Here is a 14,015-nt window from a genome sequence, read left to right as displayed (position 1 = left end):
TCGCAGTTAACTTCGATATGGTTACTATATCAGTTGCGCATAATTCATTTTACAGACAAAAATATTTAGAATTTTCGTTTTTTGTGGAATTTTGTCCAACTGTAACAAACTACTTGTTTGATTCACAGCTGTCCTGTTTTTTTTATGTGGCGTAACTTTCTTTTACCTGCATAAAAACTGGATGGAAACGTGGTTACTGTTACCTCAAGTCATTGTCTTCTGGACATTCCTGGCAACCTTTATGAGAGTTGACCAGTAACTTTGCATAATCATTCCAGGTTGCACTATAATCACTCTCACAGGCTTCAAATCAGCAACACCTTTTATTTTGTTCTCATCCATCCACTTACATGATATTACAAATCAACATCCCAGGTCATGGAATAAATACAGGGATGAAATATTGACTCAGATTAAATGTTTGCAGCAGTCTTCTAATGAGTTGATTCGTCAAAGTATGTTCCCATTTGTATACTTTTCAAAGGCCCTCAAGCTACAAACCACTTGAGATGAATCCCACTCAGATCATTATGATCATTTTAGTATTTAACAGGTTAGAGGAGCATCATTCAGAGACTACACTACTAGAAAGAAACAAACACATGGTCCAATTATCTTCCTGTCTCACTAGAATTCCATACACATCTGCAAATATATACAGAGTTTCAATTATTTTAAAATCTCTCTCTCTCTCACACACACACACACACACACACACACACACACACACCCATATTTCCAACACTCGACAGGCATCTTAAAGTTCAGAATTAAAAGAACCAGGTAAAAGTTATCAAAAAGTTACTTTCTGAACATGTCCATAGCACAATATAATACTATTGTAGTACAATAAATATACTAAAACATTTAGGACATTGTAGTTTGGAATAAAGAATTAACTGCTGCATTTGAGGTTTCTCAAGAGAGATATTCATATGATAACCATATGCACAGATCTACAAATAAATAAAAGGATCAAAATAAAAGTTATCCATGCGTGCGAAAAATACAATTGACTATTATGCTATAAATACATGTTTTGCATAGTGGAACTGATGCAGTAAGGGGGAAAAAAATTCACCATAGAAGTTGTTGATCGTTAAAAATGTATTCAAAGCTAAGCCATGGTCAATATGGAAGTTGCTCTGAAGCAGACCAGACATCCTCTCCAATGGAACCTGAAGATAAAGCACTTGGCCCATTCCTTCATTGACAAGCACACATGAGGGGGGAGGTGATGATAATAATGTCTATTTTAATAAACCTCAGCAGTCTTGGAATAGGAAATCCTCTGTCAGGATACACATTCACCCAGATTTTTTTTTTGACCCATCCAATTGTTTTGAACAGGATGTAGGTTTGTAGAGGGGGACACGCCACTCAGTCATGGAGTAGGTCCCAACATTTTTTTATTTTTTTTAACCTTTAACTAGGCAAGTCAGGTAAGAACAAATTGTTATTTACAATGACGGCCTACACCAGCCAAACCCGGATGATGCTGAGCCAATTGTGGGCCGCCCTGTGGGACTCCTAATCATGGCCGGTTGTGATACAGCCTGGATTCGAACCAGGGTGTCTGTAGTGACGCCTCAAGCACTGAGATGGTGTCTTAGACCACTGCACCACTCAGGAGCACTTCTAGAGAACAACCCAAATAAACTGCCTGGTTCAAAACTGAACAGAATAGTACAACTGTTTGCTTATTGAGTGAGTTTTTAAATGTACATTTAAAAAAAGTAAAATGTTAACATTTACATTTTTCAAATAACAGATACATTTGGTTAAGTATGACCATTCTCCTGGTCGTGTGAACACTGCCTTCAGCTAGATGGAACCTTATAGTTGGGATTATTATTCATTTGACTAAGTTTCATGTTTGGGGAAGAGGATCAAATGGCTTTTCTCCAGAGGCGCAGTTAAAGACCACATACATACAACACCTTCAAGTCACCACACATTTCAAACAATCACTAGTTCAAATGGAACCAGCATAGCAGTACAGCCCTACTGATATCACCAAGGGTTCAAAAGACTGAGGGAAGAATCCGTGAAGCACCTAGGCAGGTGCATTAGACAAACGTAACCTGGCGATAAGCTAAACACAAAAGGCAGTGATGAGAATTTGGCCTTTGTGCTTTCCTTCTTTCAATTCAATTCGGTTTATATCTGACAATAACACATTTCCTGGATTCCCAAAAATAATAGGTCCATAATATTATAATAAACCTGCATCATCTTAACCGTGAACTCATGTGGGTCATCTGAGTAAGTGACACTCGAAAAGGCATTTTGAGTCAGTTTACATCCGATGTACAACATGCAGAGACAGACAGAAAGGTTGTCTCTACCGAGAGATCCAGTCAGAAGACAGATGGTGCAGGAGGTGTTGCATTCAGCTGAAATAGCATACACCGTGTTTTTCTGTCTGCTTCTAGCTGCACCTCCTCCATCAATGACACCACACTAGGGTCATGTTCAGTAAGGCTCATGGAAATCTGTTCTCATTGGACGAGTTCAGATTGCACCTTCCTGTTTAATTCAGTTTCAATACTGGTTCTACCTACTGAACACAGGATTTATCCTGACAGGATGTGACAAAGCAGAAAAAAAGGCTTTGTGGATTCCATCTTTTTTTTAATGGAACAATGTAGCCTAATATACTATAGCATGAGAACTGTAGAGAATATTGTGTTCTGTGTTCATTGTAATTTTCTCCATCTATACCGTATCCTGTAAAAAGGAAGCAGAGGCATTTAAGGGGGAAATCCTCTCCACCCTTTCAGCCTTAAGGTCTATTACACGGCTTCAGAAATCAATAACGTCTCACTCCTGGTGAGGAAAATCATTGCTGCATGAGTAACACGGTCTGTCCCCACTCACCCAAAGTACAAAGCACCAGTATATCATGAGAAGCTATCCCAGTGGAGCACATAAGAATCAGGCAGCAGCACTGGTCTCGTCTCTTCCTGCAGCTACACCCTACTGGGCATTAGGAAGTAGTCAAGACCTTTCGTTGCCTGACTAAAGTTCTAATTGGTGGGAGGGAGTTCTCTCCCTCGTCTCCCTAACAGGAGACTGCTATAGTTTGTTTATATCTGCTAGGGTAGAAAGCCCCATGTGGCTCCCAAGCGGCTCAAAAAGGGAAAGATAGGAGAGGGAGGCAGAGATGGAAGGTGCATCTGGAGGAGCTGGTGATTGGTGCCGATGGTCGGCGCTCCGTCAGTCATTTCTTTAAGGCTTTTAAAAGAAAAAAAAGGGGGAGGAGGAATTAGAAAAGAGGAGTTCTAGATGGAGCTGAGCGTCATAGATTCATCCGGAGGTGCTCGGGACGTTTGGACATCAGGGGGTAGGCCTGCTTCTTGAAGGGGCCGCCTGTGGTGGTGTTGCCAGAGGGCTTTTTGATGGGCAGGGGGGCAGACACCTCAGTAGCTTTAGAGCTCACATCCATCTGCTCCACACCAACCTCCATGGGCTGGTCTCCAGACCCAGAGCCCCCAGGGGACAGCAGGGATGAGACTCTAGCTTGGGTGGGGGCCCGGGGCCAGCAGTCCCCCCCAGCAAACTTCACTGGGCTGAGGGAACAGGACATTTGAGTACCGACAGGGGCAAAGTAGACCATTAGAATAGTGATATTTTAACAGTGAGGATAAATCCCAGTAGAAGTGAGTACCAGAATGATACTGGATTCAACAACTGCAGGGCAGGACAACTTCATGTAAAAATGTAAGTTCTACACAAACCTAAAGGAACATGAGACAAAACAAAAAGCACTTACCTCACTGGTGTTCTTGGGCTTCCCAGAAACCTTCTTGGTGAGCGGACTTTTTGCTCAAAGGGAAATTTCTCCTTGACGTTTTCAAGCACAGAAGGGGCTACATACGTAAAGCCCTGTGGGAAGGAGGTCACAGGGAAGATTATTTTTAGGCTCATCAAGGTCCATTACAACACAGAACAGAGGAGATGAGCAATAACACTCATTAAACTACATCATGCAATGTGGCCAGACAGTCAACGGTTTCAGTAAAAAATAAAAAACAGATGCATTACCCATTTCTCGTAAGAACAATCTTTTTTTGTAATTTTTTTTTTTTTTAAACACACTAGCTTATGCCTAGACGTGTGCGTGCAGCCATGCACACAGTAAAACACACATGCCCACAAACCCGAAACCAAATGGACTGAGCACAGTAAGCAGCCTACCAGGAATACTTGATTGGCACTTTCACTGAGCGTGGAGTCGTCAGGGCTGTCAACAGGAGTCTGGCTGGTGAACTTGGAGTCAAACTGGCTCACGTCATCAGCTGATTGCTACATTGGAAGGAAAGGAGAAAACCTGTTGACCTCCAGTCTCTGTGGGTCATGGAGGACTTGGGAAGCACAGGTGTTCTTCTTCACAATGAAAATTCTATGAATAAGGAATGATGGCTCACCAGAACAGGCTTGAATGGAGGCTCCACTTTGCGAGCGAGAAGTTCGTCCCATTTAATATGCCTGAAGAATGGGTGGGACTGGAGACGAGAAAAAAGCTACATTAGAGGGTGTCCCTCTTCACCAACATTGTAATAATCCTGCAACAGGTGCCATGTTGACTGTATCACCTGAATTTCTGAGGCGTCTCCTGGGCCCGCCCCCAGCCGTAACGAGGCGTTGCGTTTTAGCAGCTGGAACAGAGAGTTATGTTAGTCTGCTCCTTTGTTTTCATTTGACCCGACTTGTGTTACATTTGACAATCAGAAGATGGAGTGTACCTGAAATGCCAGACAAAAATGAATTTATTAAAACTGGAAGAGTTTAACATCTAACACAGTGAAACGCTTACCTTTTTGAGAAGGTCCCTGGCTTCTTGTGTGAGGTAAGGTGGCAAGTTCAATTTACACTTTAAGATTTTGTCAATGGTCTTCTTCCTGTTTTCACCAGTGAATGGTGGCTGTTGAGTAACAAAAAAAGTATGTTCCACAACAGTAGCTATATTGTCCCCGAGGTTAAATATCAAATGTAAAAAGATGATGTAGTCTTGTATGCAGGCTATATTATGTCTATTTCTTGAAGGAGTTGTACTCACTGCTCCTGTCAGCATGTCATACATGAGAGCTCCCAGGCTCCACCAGTCTACAGCCCGGTTGTGTCCACTCCTCATCAGGATCTCTGGGGCCCTGGAGTGACAGAGGGGAGAGGAATGGGTAGGCCTATCCATTGTGCAACCAAACCCTATACAATGTAGAGGTCGACCGATTGTGATTTTTCGATTATTGGAGGACCCCAAAAAAAATCCGATACCGATTAAAATTGGCCGATTTCTATTTATAATAATGACAATTACAACAATACTGAATGAACAATGAACACTTATTTTAACTTAATATAATATATCAATAAAATCAATTTAGTCTCAAATGAATAATGAAACATGTTCAATTTGGTTTAAATAATGCAAAAACGAAGTGTTGAAGAAGTAAAAGTGCAATATGTGCCATGTAAAAAGCTAACGTTTAAGTTCCTTGCTCAGAACATATGAAAGCTGGTGGTTCCTTCTCCAATATTCCCAGGTAAGAAGTTTTAGGATGTAGTTATTATAGGACCATTTCTCTCTATACCATTTGTATTTCATATACCTTTGACTATTGTGTACTTTAGTATTGCCAGCCTAATCTCGGGAGTTGATAGGCTTGAAGTCATAAACAGCGCAACACTTGAAGCATTGCGAAGAGCTGCTGGCAAACGCAGGAAAGTGCTGTTTGAATGAATGCTTACGAGCCTGCTGCTGCCTACCATCGCTCTGTCAGACTGCTCTATCAAATCATAGACTTAATTATAATAACACACAGAAATACAAGCCTTAGGTTATTAATATGGTCAAATACGGAAACTATCATTTCGAAAACAAAACGTTTATTTTTTCAGTGAAATACAGAACCGTTCCGTGTTTTATCTAACGGGTGGCATCCATAAGTCTAAATATTGATGTTACATTGCACAACCTTCAATGGTATGTCATAATTATGTAAAATTCTGACAAATTAGTTTGCAACAAGCCAAGCGGCCCAAACTGTTGAATATACCCTGACTGCGTGCAATGAACGCAAGAGAAGTGACACAATTTCCCTAGTTTAATATTGCCTGCTAACATGAATTTCTTTTAACTAAATATACAGGTTTAAAAATATATACTTGTGTATTGATTTTAAGAAAGGCGTTGATGTTTATGGTTAGGTACACATTGGTGCAACGACAGTGCTTTTTTCACAAATGTGCTTGTTAAATCACCCATTTGGCGATGTAGGCTGTGATTCAATGATAAATTAACAGGCACCGCATCAATTATATGCAACACAGGACAAGCTAGATAAACTAGTAATAACATCAACCATGTGTAGTTAACTAGTGATTATGTTAAGATTGATTGTTTTTTTATAAGATAAGTTTAATGCTAGCTAGCACCTTACCTTGGCTCCTTGCTGCACTCGCATAACAGGTAGTCAGCCTGCCACGCAGTCTCCTCGTTGAGTGCAATGTAAATTGGCCATCAGTGTCCAAAAATGCAGATTACCGATTGTTATGAAAACTTGGAAATCGGCCCCAATTAAATCGGCCATTCCGATTAATCGGTCGACCTCTAATACAATGTGCAACCAAACTCACCAATTTCTCCTACCAAGAGTATGTACAGTAGTGGATAAAGAAGTTTACAACAGACTAGGAGGCTGATATTAACTTTTAATTGTTTTAATGATTAGGACCGTGACTTACATGTATTCTATGGTGCCACAGAAAGTGTGAGTAACCGTGCCGTCGTGGATTGATTCTTTACACAGTCCAAAGTCTGTGAGCTTGATGTGACCGTTGTTGTTTAGCATGATGTTTTCTGGCTTCAGGTCTCTGTAGATGATGCCTTTCTGATGCAGGTGTCCCAGAGCCATTGAAATCTCTGCCAGATAGAAGCTGCATAACAGAAAACAGACATCTATACAGTTACAGGAAGTATGACGAAAGAAATCTATCCGTAAAGCATCAATAGCATTTTGGAAAAATGTATCCTTTCAGATTCACCTTTCATTGCCCTCTACATTCTAAACCTAAGTGTTGTGCTTCCAACATCCTAACATTTGTCTGCTTCTAAAAATAGATCCAAAACACACCCCTACTGACCTTATGCTATGTAATCAAATCTCACATCTGTTGACACAACATTTGAGTGAGGACTACAGGTTCCAGACACTCATATCTATTCTACACATTTCAGACAGATAGATATCTCCAGCATGACAGATCACTTACCATGCTTTGTCTTCCACAAGGATCCCCTCTCTCTCCAATTGCATAAACAGCTCCCCACCTGCAAATCAAATACAGCATTTAAATATGCACTATGCAGAAATTGCTCATGGTTGCTAAAATTCTAGTAGTTCGCTTAATTTCAGTTAATGTGAAAAACAAGCAAGTATATTGTAGAAATTCATTGTACCATCTAAACCGTTCTAACCATTTTCAGCTGTTTGAAGCTGGTGTGCAAAACTGAAAGGAAAAGACAAAAAACTAAACTTAAGAACAGGAGGTATAGATATAGTGCACATAGAACATATCTACAGTTCTTAGATTTGCTTTCGATGCAAATGACAGCTCTATAACTGACATTTCTATGTGAATTTGGTCAGGTCACCCAAAAAGTTACATATTGCAGCTTTATTTTAACTTAGGCCATAGTGTGTATGTTACGCTGTGTTGTGTGGTTTGTGTGTCTGTATGATGTGTGTGCACCCACACAGTGCCCCAGCCACTCACCCGAGTGGTACTCCAGAATGAGGTAGAGTACAACTTGCCACCTGTCTGGAAGGCGTAGTTGCAAGGGTGTATGTATGCATGCGTGTGTGTGGGCGTGTGTGTGTATAGACATATAAATAAATAAAAAGGTGTGTGTGTGTGTGTGTGCGTGCACACACCGTGCCCCAGCCGCTCACCAGAAAGGTACTCCAGGATGAGGTACAGCTTGCCCCCTGTCTGGAAGGCATAGATGAGATCCACTATGAATGGGTGCTTCACCTCCTCCAGGATGTTCCTCTCTGCCTTGGTGTGTGCCGTGTCCTTAGCATTACGCACTATCATCGCCTGAGGCATCAAACAAAGCGTGGATTGTCAAGCACTGTCAGCATTATAACAATGGTATCACTTTACATTTACAGCAGATAATAAAGGGGAAATAACCTGGTTAGAGTATGGTAACAAGTTATTCACTCCAAATGAAAAATTATAGAAAAATAGAGTACATTCTTTGTCAAGCAGGACACACTATGGTAGGTAACGGACAACAGGTTTGCGACGGTCTGAAAACATAACAAAAACCTAAAGGAAATGTTAATTTGCCATCTGGTTTTGATGATTATTTCTCTGCGCTCCCCTTTTCCCCAGCCCAGTGAAAGAAAGTAAAGGAACGTCTCTGCTCTGAGCCATGTCATTAATGCCGTTATTGTTGCCCTCAGGTCCAGAACACGTGCAAATCTTTTGCTCAAAGAAATCCAAAACATTCAAACTATTTCAGCTGTCGCGAACAATACTAGATCTGTTTCAGTTGGATAAAGCCTGAGCCCAGTGGCAGAGCCAGAAGCCACAGTATGAGAGCAGAGCAGTCGGTCATGAGCGTGAGGCTCTGCTGCCTTCCATGCTACAGAGCCACTTAAAACATGCACACAGTGCACCATGCTAAACACCAGTGCTGGGGCAAGTCTGCTGCTTTTCAACAGTGTTACACTAGCATATATACACCCTTATGTTACACTAGGGAAATTGTGTTTCCATAGCTAGGGCTGACACTGAGGACTTGTGAAAAGCAGAATCAACAAACTATGCATAATCAAAACAGTTGCTTTGTGAGAAGGTGTTAAAGTTCAGTTAGCCAATTGTTATGTAAATGCAAGCTGAAAAGTACCAGGGGCTTTACTTTGACCACAAGTGAGAGCAGATCCGCCAGAGCCATGGCCCATGGAAACAGAAAAGTCTGAGCCTTTTCGTTCAAACACTGGGGTAAATCCTGTATGTAAAAGCCATATGAGCTTCCAAGATGTGAGGGAAAGAGGGGACCCTGGTGTTTTATTTGGCAGTGATGATAGCTGCTGGTTGGCTGGTTAAGAGCTCTTAGCTCCTGCATGGTAGGAACAGTAAATACTGGCTTATAAAAAAACTATAAACAGAACCATTATTACCGAAACCTCTAAGGCTTCTGGGAAAAATTGGTGGATTCTGGGGCCAAGATGCAAACCAGACGGGCAGTCATCAATTTCAGAAAGGATGCAGAGCAGATGGAAAGAAACTGTGGAGAACAAACAGACCTGAGGTTTAATGGGAAGTCATTTTAGTTTTTTTTTGTTATGGGTTAGGTTAGGCGGCCTCTTTTCTGACTGCATGGCTAAATTAATTCACCTGTGTATTCAGTACACTACTGTAACAACTTGGGTCAGTGTCCAATCTGGGCTCATCGTCATGTCAATGGAAATCCTTAAGAGAATAAATCTTAAAAGAATAAATAACACAGACCTTAAGTGTGCAGTTCCTTAGGGGCAAACGAGAGAACAGAAGATAAGTATCTCAACGGCATGAGAATCCAAACAGCCCACCTTCTTCAAGACCTTCATGGCGAAAATCTTTCCCGAAGTGGCACCCGACACCTTACGAACTTGAAAAACCTGAATGTGATAGGGAGAAAGTCAAACCATGAATTTATGCTCTCTATTCTAAGGAGAAGACGTGAATGAATACTTGAACAAGTCATAGGGTGAAGTGGGATAGCTCACCTTTCCATAGCCTCCTTTTCCTAAAACCCGGAGTAACTCAAAGCATTCCGGACCAATCTGCTCCGTTCCTTTGTTGACGCTGTCTTCAGAGATTTCAAACTTTTCACAGTCGTCCATGTTACTTTAAAATACATTTAAAAAGAGAACCATTGAAACATAATTTGACATAAAATGAATTTCAGCCAGTTGAATCTGCCCAAATGACAAAACCAGAAGGTTAGATTAAAGATGGAATCTGCAGTAGGGGAAAACAGTCCTGCCTGCACAAGCAATATTTCGACTAAAATCACTCATGGTCCTTTATCTGTTCATCAAGCATGCAACATAAAAGTGGTCAAAGGTCTTTCTGTAGTTAACAAAAAATGTATTACACCGATTATTAATCCCTTTAGGGCAATTAGATTGACACCTGTGCCCAAACAATAAAACACATAGAATTGCATGTCAAAGAAGCACCCTGTTGTCAAAGATGTTGTGGTGAGTGTGCCACATTAGCTAGTGCTAAAATATACAGGATGAACCTGTTGTAAATACCCACAATTCGAAACCGCTGCATTGCTCCGTGCATTCGCTCATTAGGGTCTGGCAAAAAAAAGAAGAAAAAAAGAGAGAACAATTTAACAACAGGATTGATCTTTCTCCATCAGTAAACAACTTCAAAAATATACCTGTTCCAGTGATTATTCAGACGGGACTTTTTTGACTGCATCACACACACAGTCTTGTGAGACTGCTGAAAAAAAGCAAACGATTCTAAAATTAAAGATGTACGAAAGAGTAGCTAGAACAACTATTTTCACTTGTCCACATCCAACGATGCCGAAATCTGATCATCAGAGGTCAAGTGGTTTCATAGCTATAGTAATCTGTCAATGCGTAACGTTATATCCGTTAACGTTAGCTATGTTTTGACAATCCAACTAAGAATGGATCGTTTATTGAAAATACAGATGGCTAGGCCTATAGAGCTGGTTAGTTTAGCTTGCCACCAACGTTAAGTCCGCCCTTGGTTCAGCTACCTAATAATAGTTAGTTACTATAATATTAATTACCTAGCTACCTTCTTTCTTACTTACTTACTAACGTTAATCGCTAAGTTAACTAGTTATATATTAGCGGATGTAAGCGTGGGTTATTGTGGACTTGCCACGCACGACTAGCTAACCAGCTGATATGTTTAAGTTATTGACAAAGACAGTCTTATGCTTCTGACTAACATCAGATTCTTTACTGCAGACGAGTTAGTTTGCGCCTCCCTTCTTCACTAGTAGCTAACGATAGTAGCTAACTGGTTCATGCCAAGGTCGGAAGCTAAAGGAAACTAGCTAGCTAGTAATGTTTTGCTGGGTGGCTAGCTAATTATTGTACAGTAGCTGGCTACTTACCCCATCCCCGAGTTCATCATCAGACACATTTTCGTCCGCCTGATCCAAATCAATGTCGAATACCCCCGCCATTGCGTCTGCTTGGTCCCTCTCTCTCACTCAGTCCGAAATAAAGTATCAACTTCTCCACTGTCTCATGGAAATACACCTCACCGACATAACCGGCTACAGTAAATAGAACCCATGCGAGTAGCAGTACCGCTAGCTACCGGCCACACTCAATTTAAAAAACAAAGCCCAGTGTTGAGCACGCGCACTGCTGAAATGAGATAGTAGCTGAGTAGCTTTAATAGTAGCCCAATGTCCATGATGCCCCATACTTTTTCCTTAAATTAATTCGCCCGTTTAAACGTGTCATATTTGATCGTATGTTATCCTTTAGTAGTTCAAAGTTATGTTTGTGTAATATGGCTCAGAAATGAACTATGATGATGATATTGTAGTCAGTCAAAATCTAATAAAATGTTATTGGTCACATACACATATGTAGCAGATGTTATTGCGGGTGTAGAGAAATGCTTGTTCCTTGCAACAAACAGTACAGTAGTATCCAACAATTCACAACATTACACACAAATCTAAAATAATGGAATTAATAAATATATACAAATTTGGCCTATGGACTGCCTGGTATATTTTTTTGCCACAACAGGTATGATTTGCACTATGAAAAAACGTTCACAGGCTTTTGTGTATTCTCACTTGGTTAATTGTGATCTTAGTGTCTTTTGTGATCTAACCTGTAACCAGACTAACTGTTTGTGTGCAGATACCCGTTACTGGCAGTAGGTGGCAGTGAAAACAAAGCAATCCTTCTTCGTGTTTCACCCCATTTGGACCTCTGAGTCTTGCAGTGATCGTAAGTGCCAACAGGGGACGCCCATAGGGTGTTACAAAATATGTGGAATAACCCACATAAATGTTCACAGTCACCTTGGGTTGAGGTGGTGTGAGAATTATATGATGTGATGTTTCACATATAGCATCACCATTCCTGTGATGATGACTCATGACTGGGAGCATTTATTCAACACACACACACACACAAAACCCCACCTTACTTCTACTCAGTGCCCTATCTCTGTGAAACCTGTGGTCCTAGATCAAAGGGACTGTGTTTCAAGTTGAACGTTTTGTTATTAGTCGTATGTACCGGATACACATGGAATACGTAGTCCAACAAAATGCTTACTTGCAGGTTCCTTCTCGACAATGCAAACAACAGTAAGAAATAATCAAATATAAAAAGACAAATATAAAGTCAATGGCAGTAGAATATATATATTTTTGCATATATATATAATATATGGAGGTGACAATTTATAGTTCAATATTTACACGTGTATAGGGGAAGGGGGATGGAGTAAGTGTATAAATTGAGCAATATAATAAGAGTCTTCTGGTAGTAGAAGTTGTGATGTGTGTGTAGCATGAATGTATATAATATATGTGTGTGTCTATGTCTGTGTGGGTATGTGCATGAGGGAGTGTATGTGTGCTAATGAGGGGCAAATCAGACCAGGTGGTCAGTCCAGTTCAAGTGTTCAGTCCAGTTCAAGTGTTCAGCGGTCTGATGGCTTGTGGATAGAAACTGTCTCTGAGCCTGTTGGTATCAGTCCTTGTGCTTCAGCTTGTGGCTGGGGTGTATGTGTGTGTGTGTGTATACATATATATATATATATATATATATATATATATATATATATATATATATATATATATACAGAGTATACAAAACATTAAGAACACCTGTTCTTTCCATGACATAAACTGACTAGGTGAATACAGGTGAAAGCTATGATCCCTTATTGATATCACTCATTAAACCTACTTCAATCCATGTAGATGAAGGGGAGGAGACAGGTTAAACATATTTTTTTCAGCCTTGAGACAATTGAGACATGGATTATGGATGTGTGCCATTCAGAGGGTAAACGGGCAAGACACAAGATTTAATTACATTTTAACGGGGTATGGTAGTAGGTCCCACGAAAAGTACTTCCAGCCAACTTGACACAACTGTGGGAAGCATGGGAGTCAACATGGGCCAGCATCCCTGTGAAATGCTTTGTAGAGTCCCATGCCCCAATGAACTGAGGCTGTTCTGAGGGCAAAAGAGGGGGGTGCAATTCAATATTAGGAAGCTGTTCCTAATGTTTGGTATACACAGTGTATAATGTGTAACCTTCAATTACAACACTCTCTGCCTTGCACATGAAGATGTTTTATTCATTAGTGATTCCTGTGTGTAACTGAAACACCTGAGTGATATGCATTCTTTGGCCTAGGCTGTTGGTGCAGGGCAGGGAGAAAGAAATGAATTAAAAGGGATGAGAGGAAGGGAGGAAATGAGAGAGAAAGGGGAGACAAACATGGACAAATGAATAGGCAATATTTTTTTTATTCATGGCCATAGAGAGAGACCGTGGGTATGTATTTGGCTGTAGATGACTTTAGATGTTTTTATTCATGGCCATAGAGAGAGACCGTGGGTACGTATTTGGCTGCAGATGACTTTAGATGATGGTGGCAGATAGAAGCATGCTTGATCTGTAAGTAACAAATGAGCCTATTGGCTCCCTTCTCTCTTCCTCACAGCATGAAACCACAGGAATAGATTCAAAAAGGGTCTTTCTGGTTTTGATGTGTTGAAAGAGAGACAACACATTTACTTGCAAATGACTGCAAAGGGCAATTTCCAAAATATCTTCAAAGAAGTTGAGAGAACGGGAAAAAGTTGGGCGTTAATTATTGGCGCTTACATGGTTATGTTGTCGGTTTCTTCCCTTAAATAATCATCACGAAAACATGGTAGTGCTTTTTCCAAAGAAAATTAACTGCAAGGGGG

At 40.7% G+C, this 14,015-nt stretch overlaps 1 protein-coding gene across 2 annotated transcripts; it reads right to left on the bottom strand.

Moving 5' to 3' along the window:
- Positions 1 to 304: 304 nt before the first annotated feature.
- LOC123999526 (ribosomal protein S6 kinase beta-1-like) lies at positions 305 to 12,640 on the bottom strand. Of its 2 annotated transcripts, XM_046305404.1 has the most exons (15): positions 11,168 to 12,640; positions 10,451 to 10,515; positions 10,321 to 10,364; positions 9,783 to 9,903; positions 9,606 to 9,674; positions 7,956 to 8,103; positions 7,276 to 7,333; positions 6,748 to 6,939; positions 5,063 to 5,153; positions 4,820 to 4,927; positions 4,599 to 4,661; positions 4,431 to 4,508; positions 4,201 to 4,308; positions 3,776 to 3,888; positions 305 to 3,572 (listed from the first exon to the last, which is right to left on the bottom strand). In XM_046305404.1, exons 3-15 carry the CDS (start codon positions 10,356 to 10,358, stop codon positions 3,302 to 3,304), a joined length of 1,458 nt encoding a protein of 485 aa, XP_046161360.1. In that variant the 5' UTR covers positions 10,359 to 10,364; positions 10,451 to 10,515; positions 11,168 to 12,640; the 3' UTR covers positions 305 to 3,301. The 2 variants fall into 2 exon arrangements, with proteins under 2 accessions (XP_046161360.1, XP_046161359.1); XM_046305403.1 differs by lacking the exon at positions 10,451 to 10,515 and having other exon boundaries at positions 11,168 to 12,638.
- Between the last annotated feature and the right edge of the window lie 1,375 nt (positions 12,641 to 14,015).

This window comes from Oncorhynchus gorbuscha, linkage group LG16, assembly GCF_021184085.1.
Source record: "Oncorhynchus gorbuscha isolate QuinsamMale2020 ecotype Even-year linkage group LG16, OgorEven_v1.0, whole genome shotgun sequence".
NCBI lineage: Eukaryota > Metazoa > Chordata > Actinopteri > Salmoniformes > Salmonidae > Oncorhynchus > Oncorhynchus gorbuscha.
The sequence above is the reverse complement of the archived record's forward strand: the minus strand, read 5'-3'. Positions and strand labels throughout refer to the sequence as shown.

Coding starts and splice junctions, on each gene's coding strand:
- LOC123999526 (XM_046305403.1), bottom strand. CDS start 11,239: ATGGCGGGGGTATTCGACATTGATTTGGATCAGGCGGACGAAAATGTG. Junction 9,675..9,782: donor GAAAAGGAGGCTATGGAAAG/GTGAGCTATCCC, acceptor TATCACATTCAG/GTTTTTCAAGTTCGTAAGGT. Junction 3,573..3,775: donor AGCCCAAGAACACCAGTGAG/GTAAGTGCTTTT, acceptor CTGTTCCCTCAG/CCCAGTGAAGTTTGCTGGGG.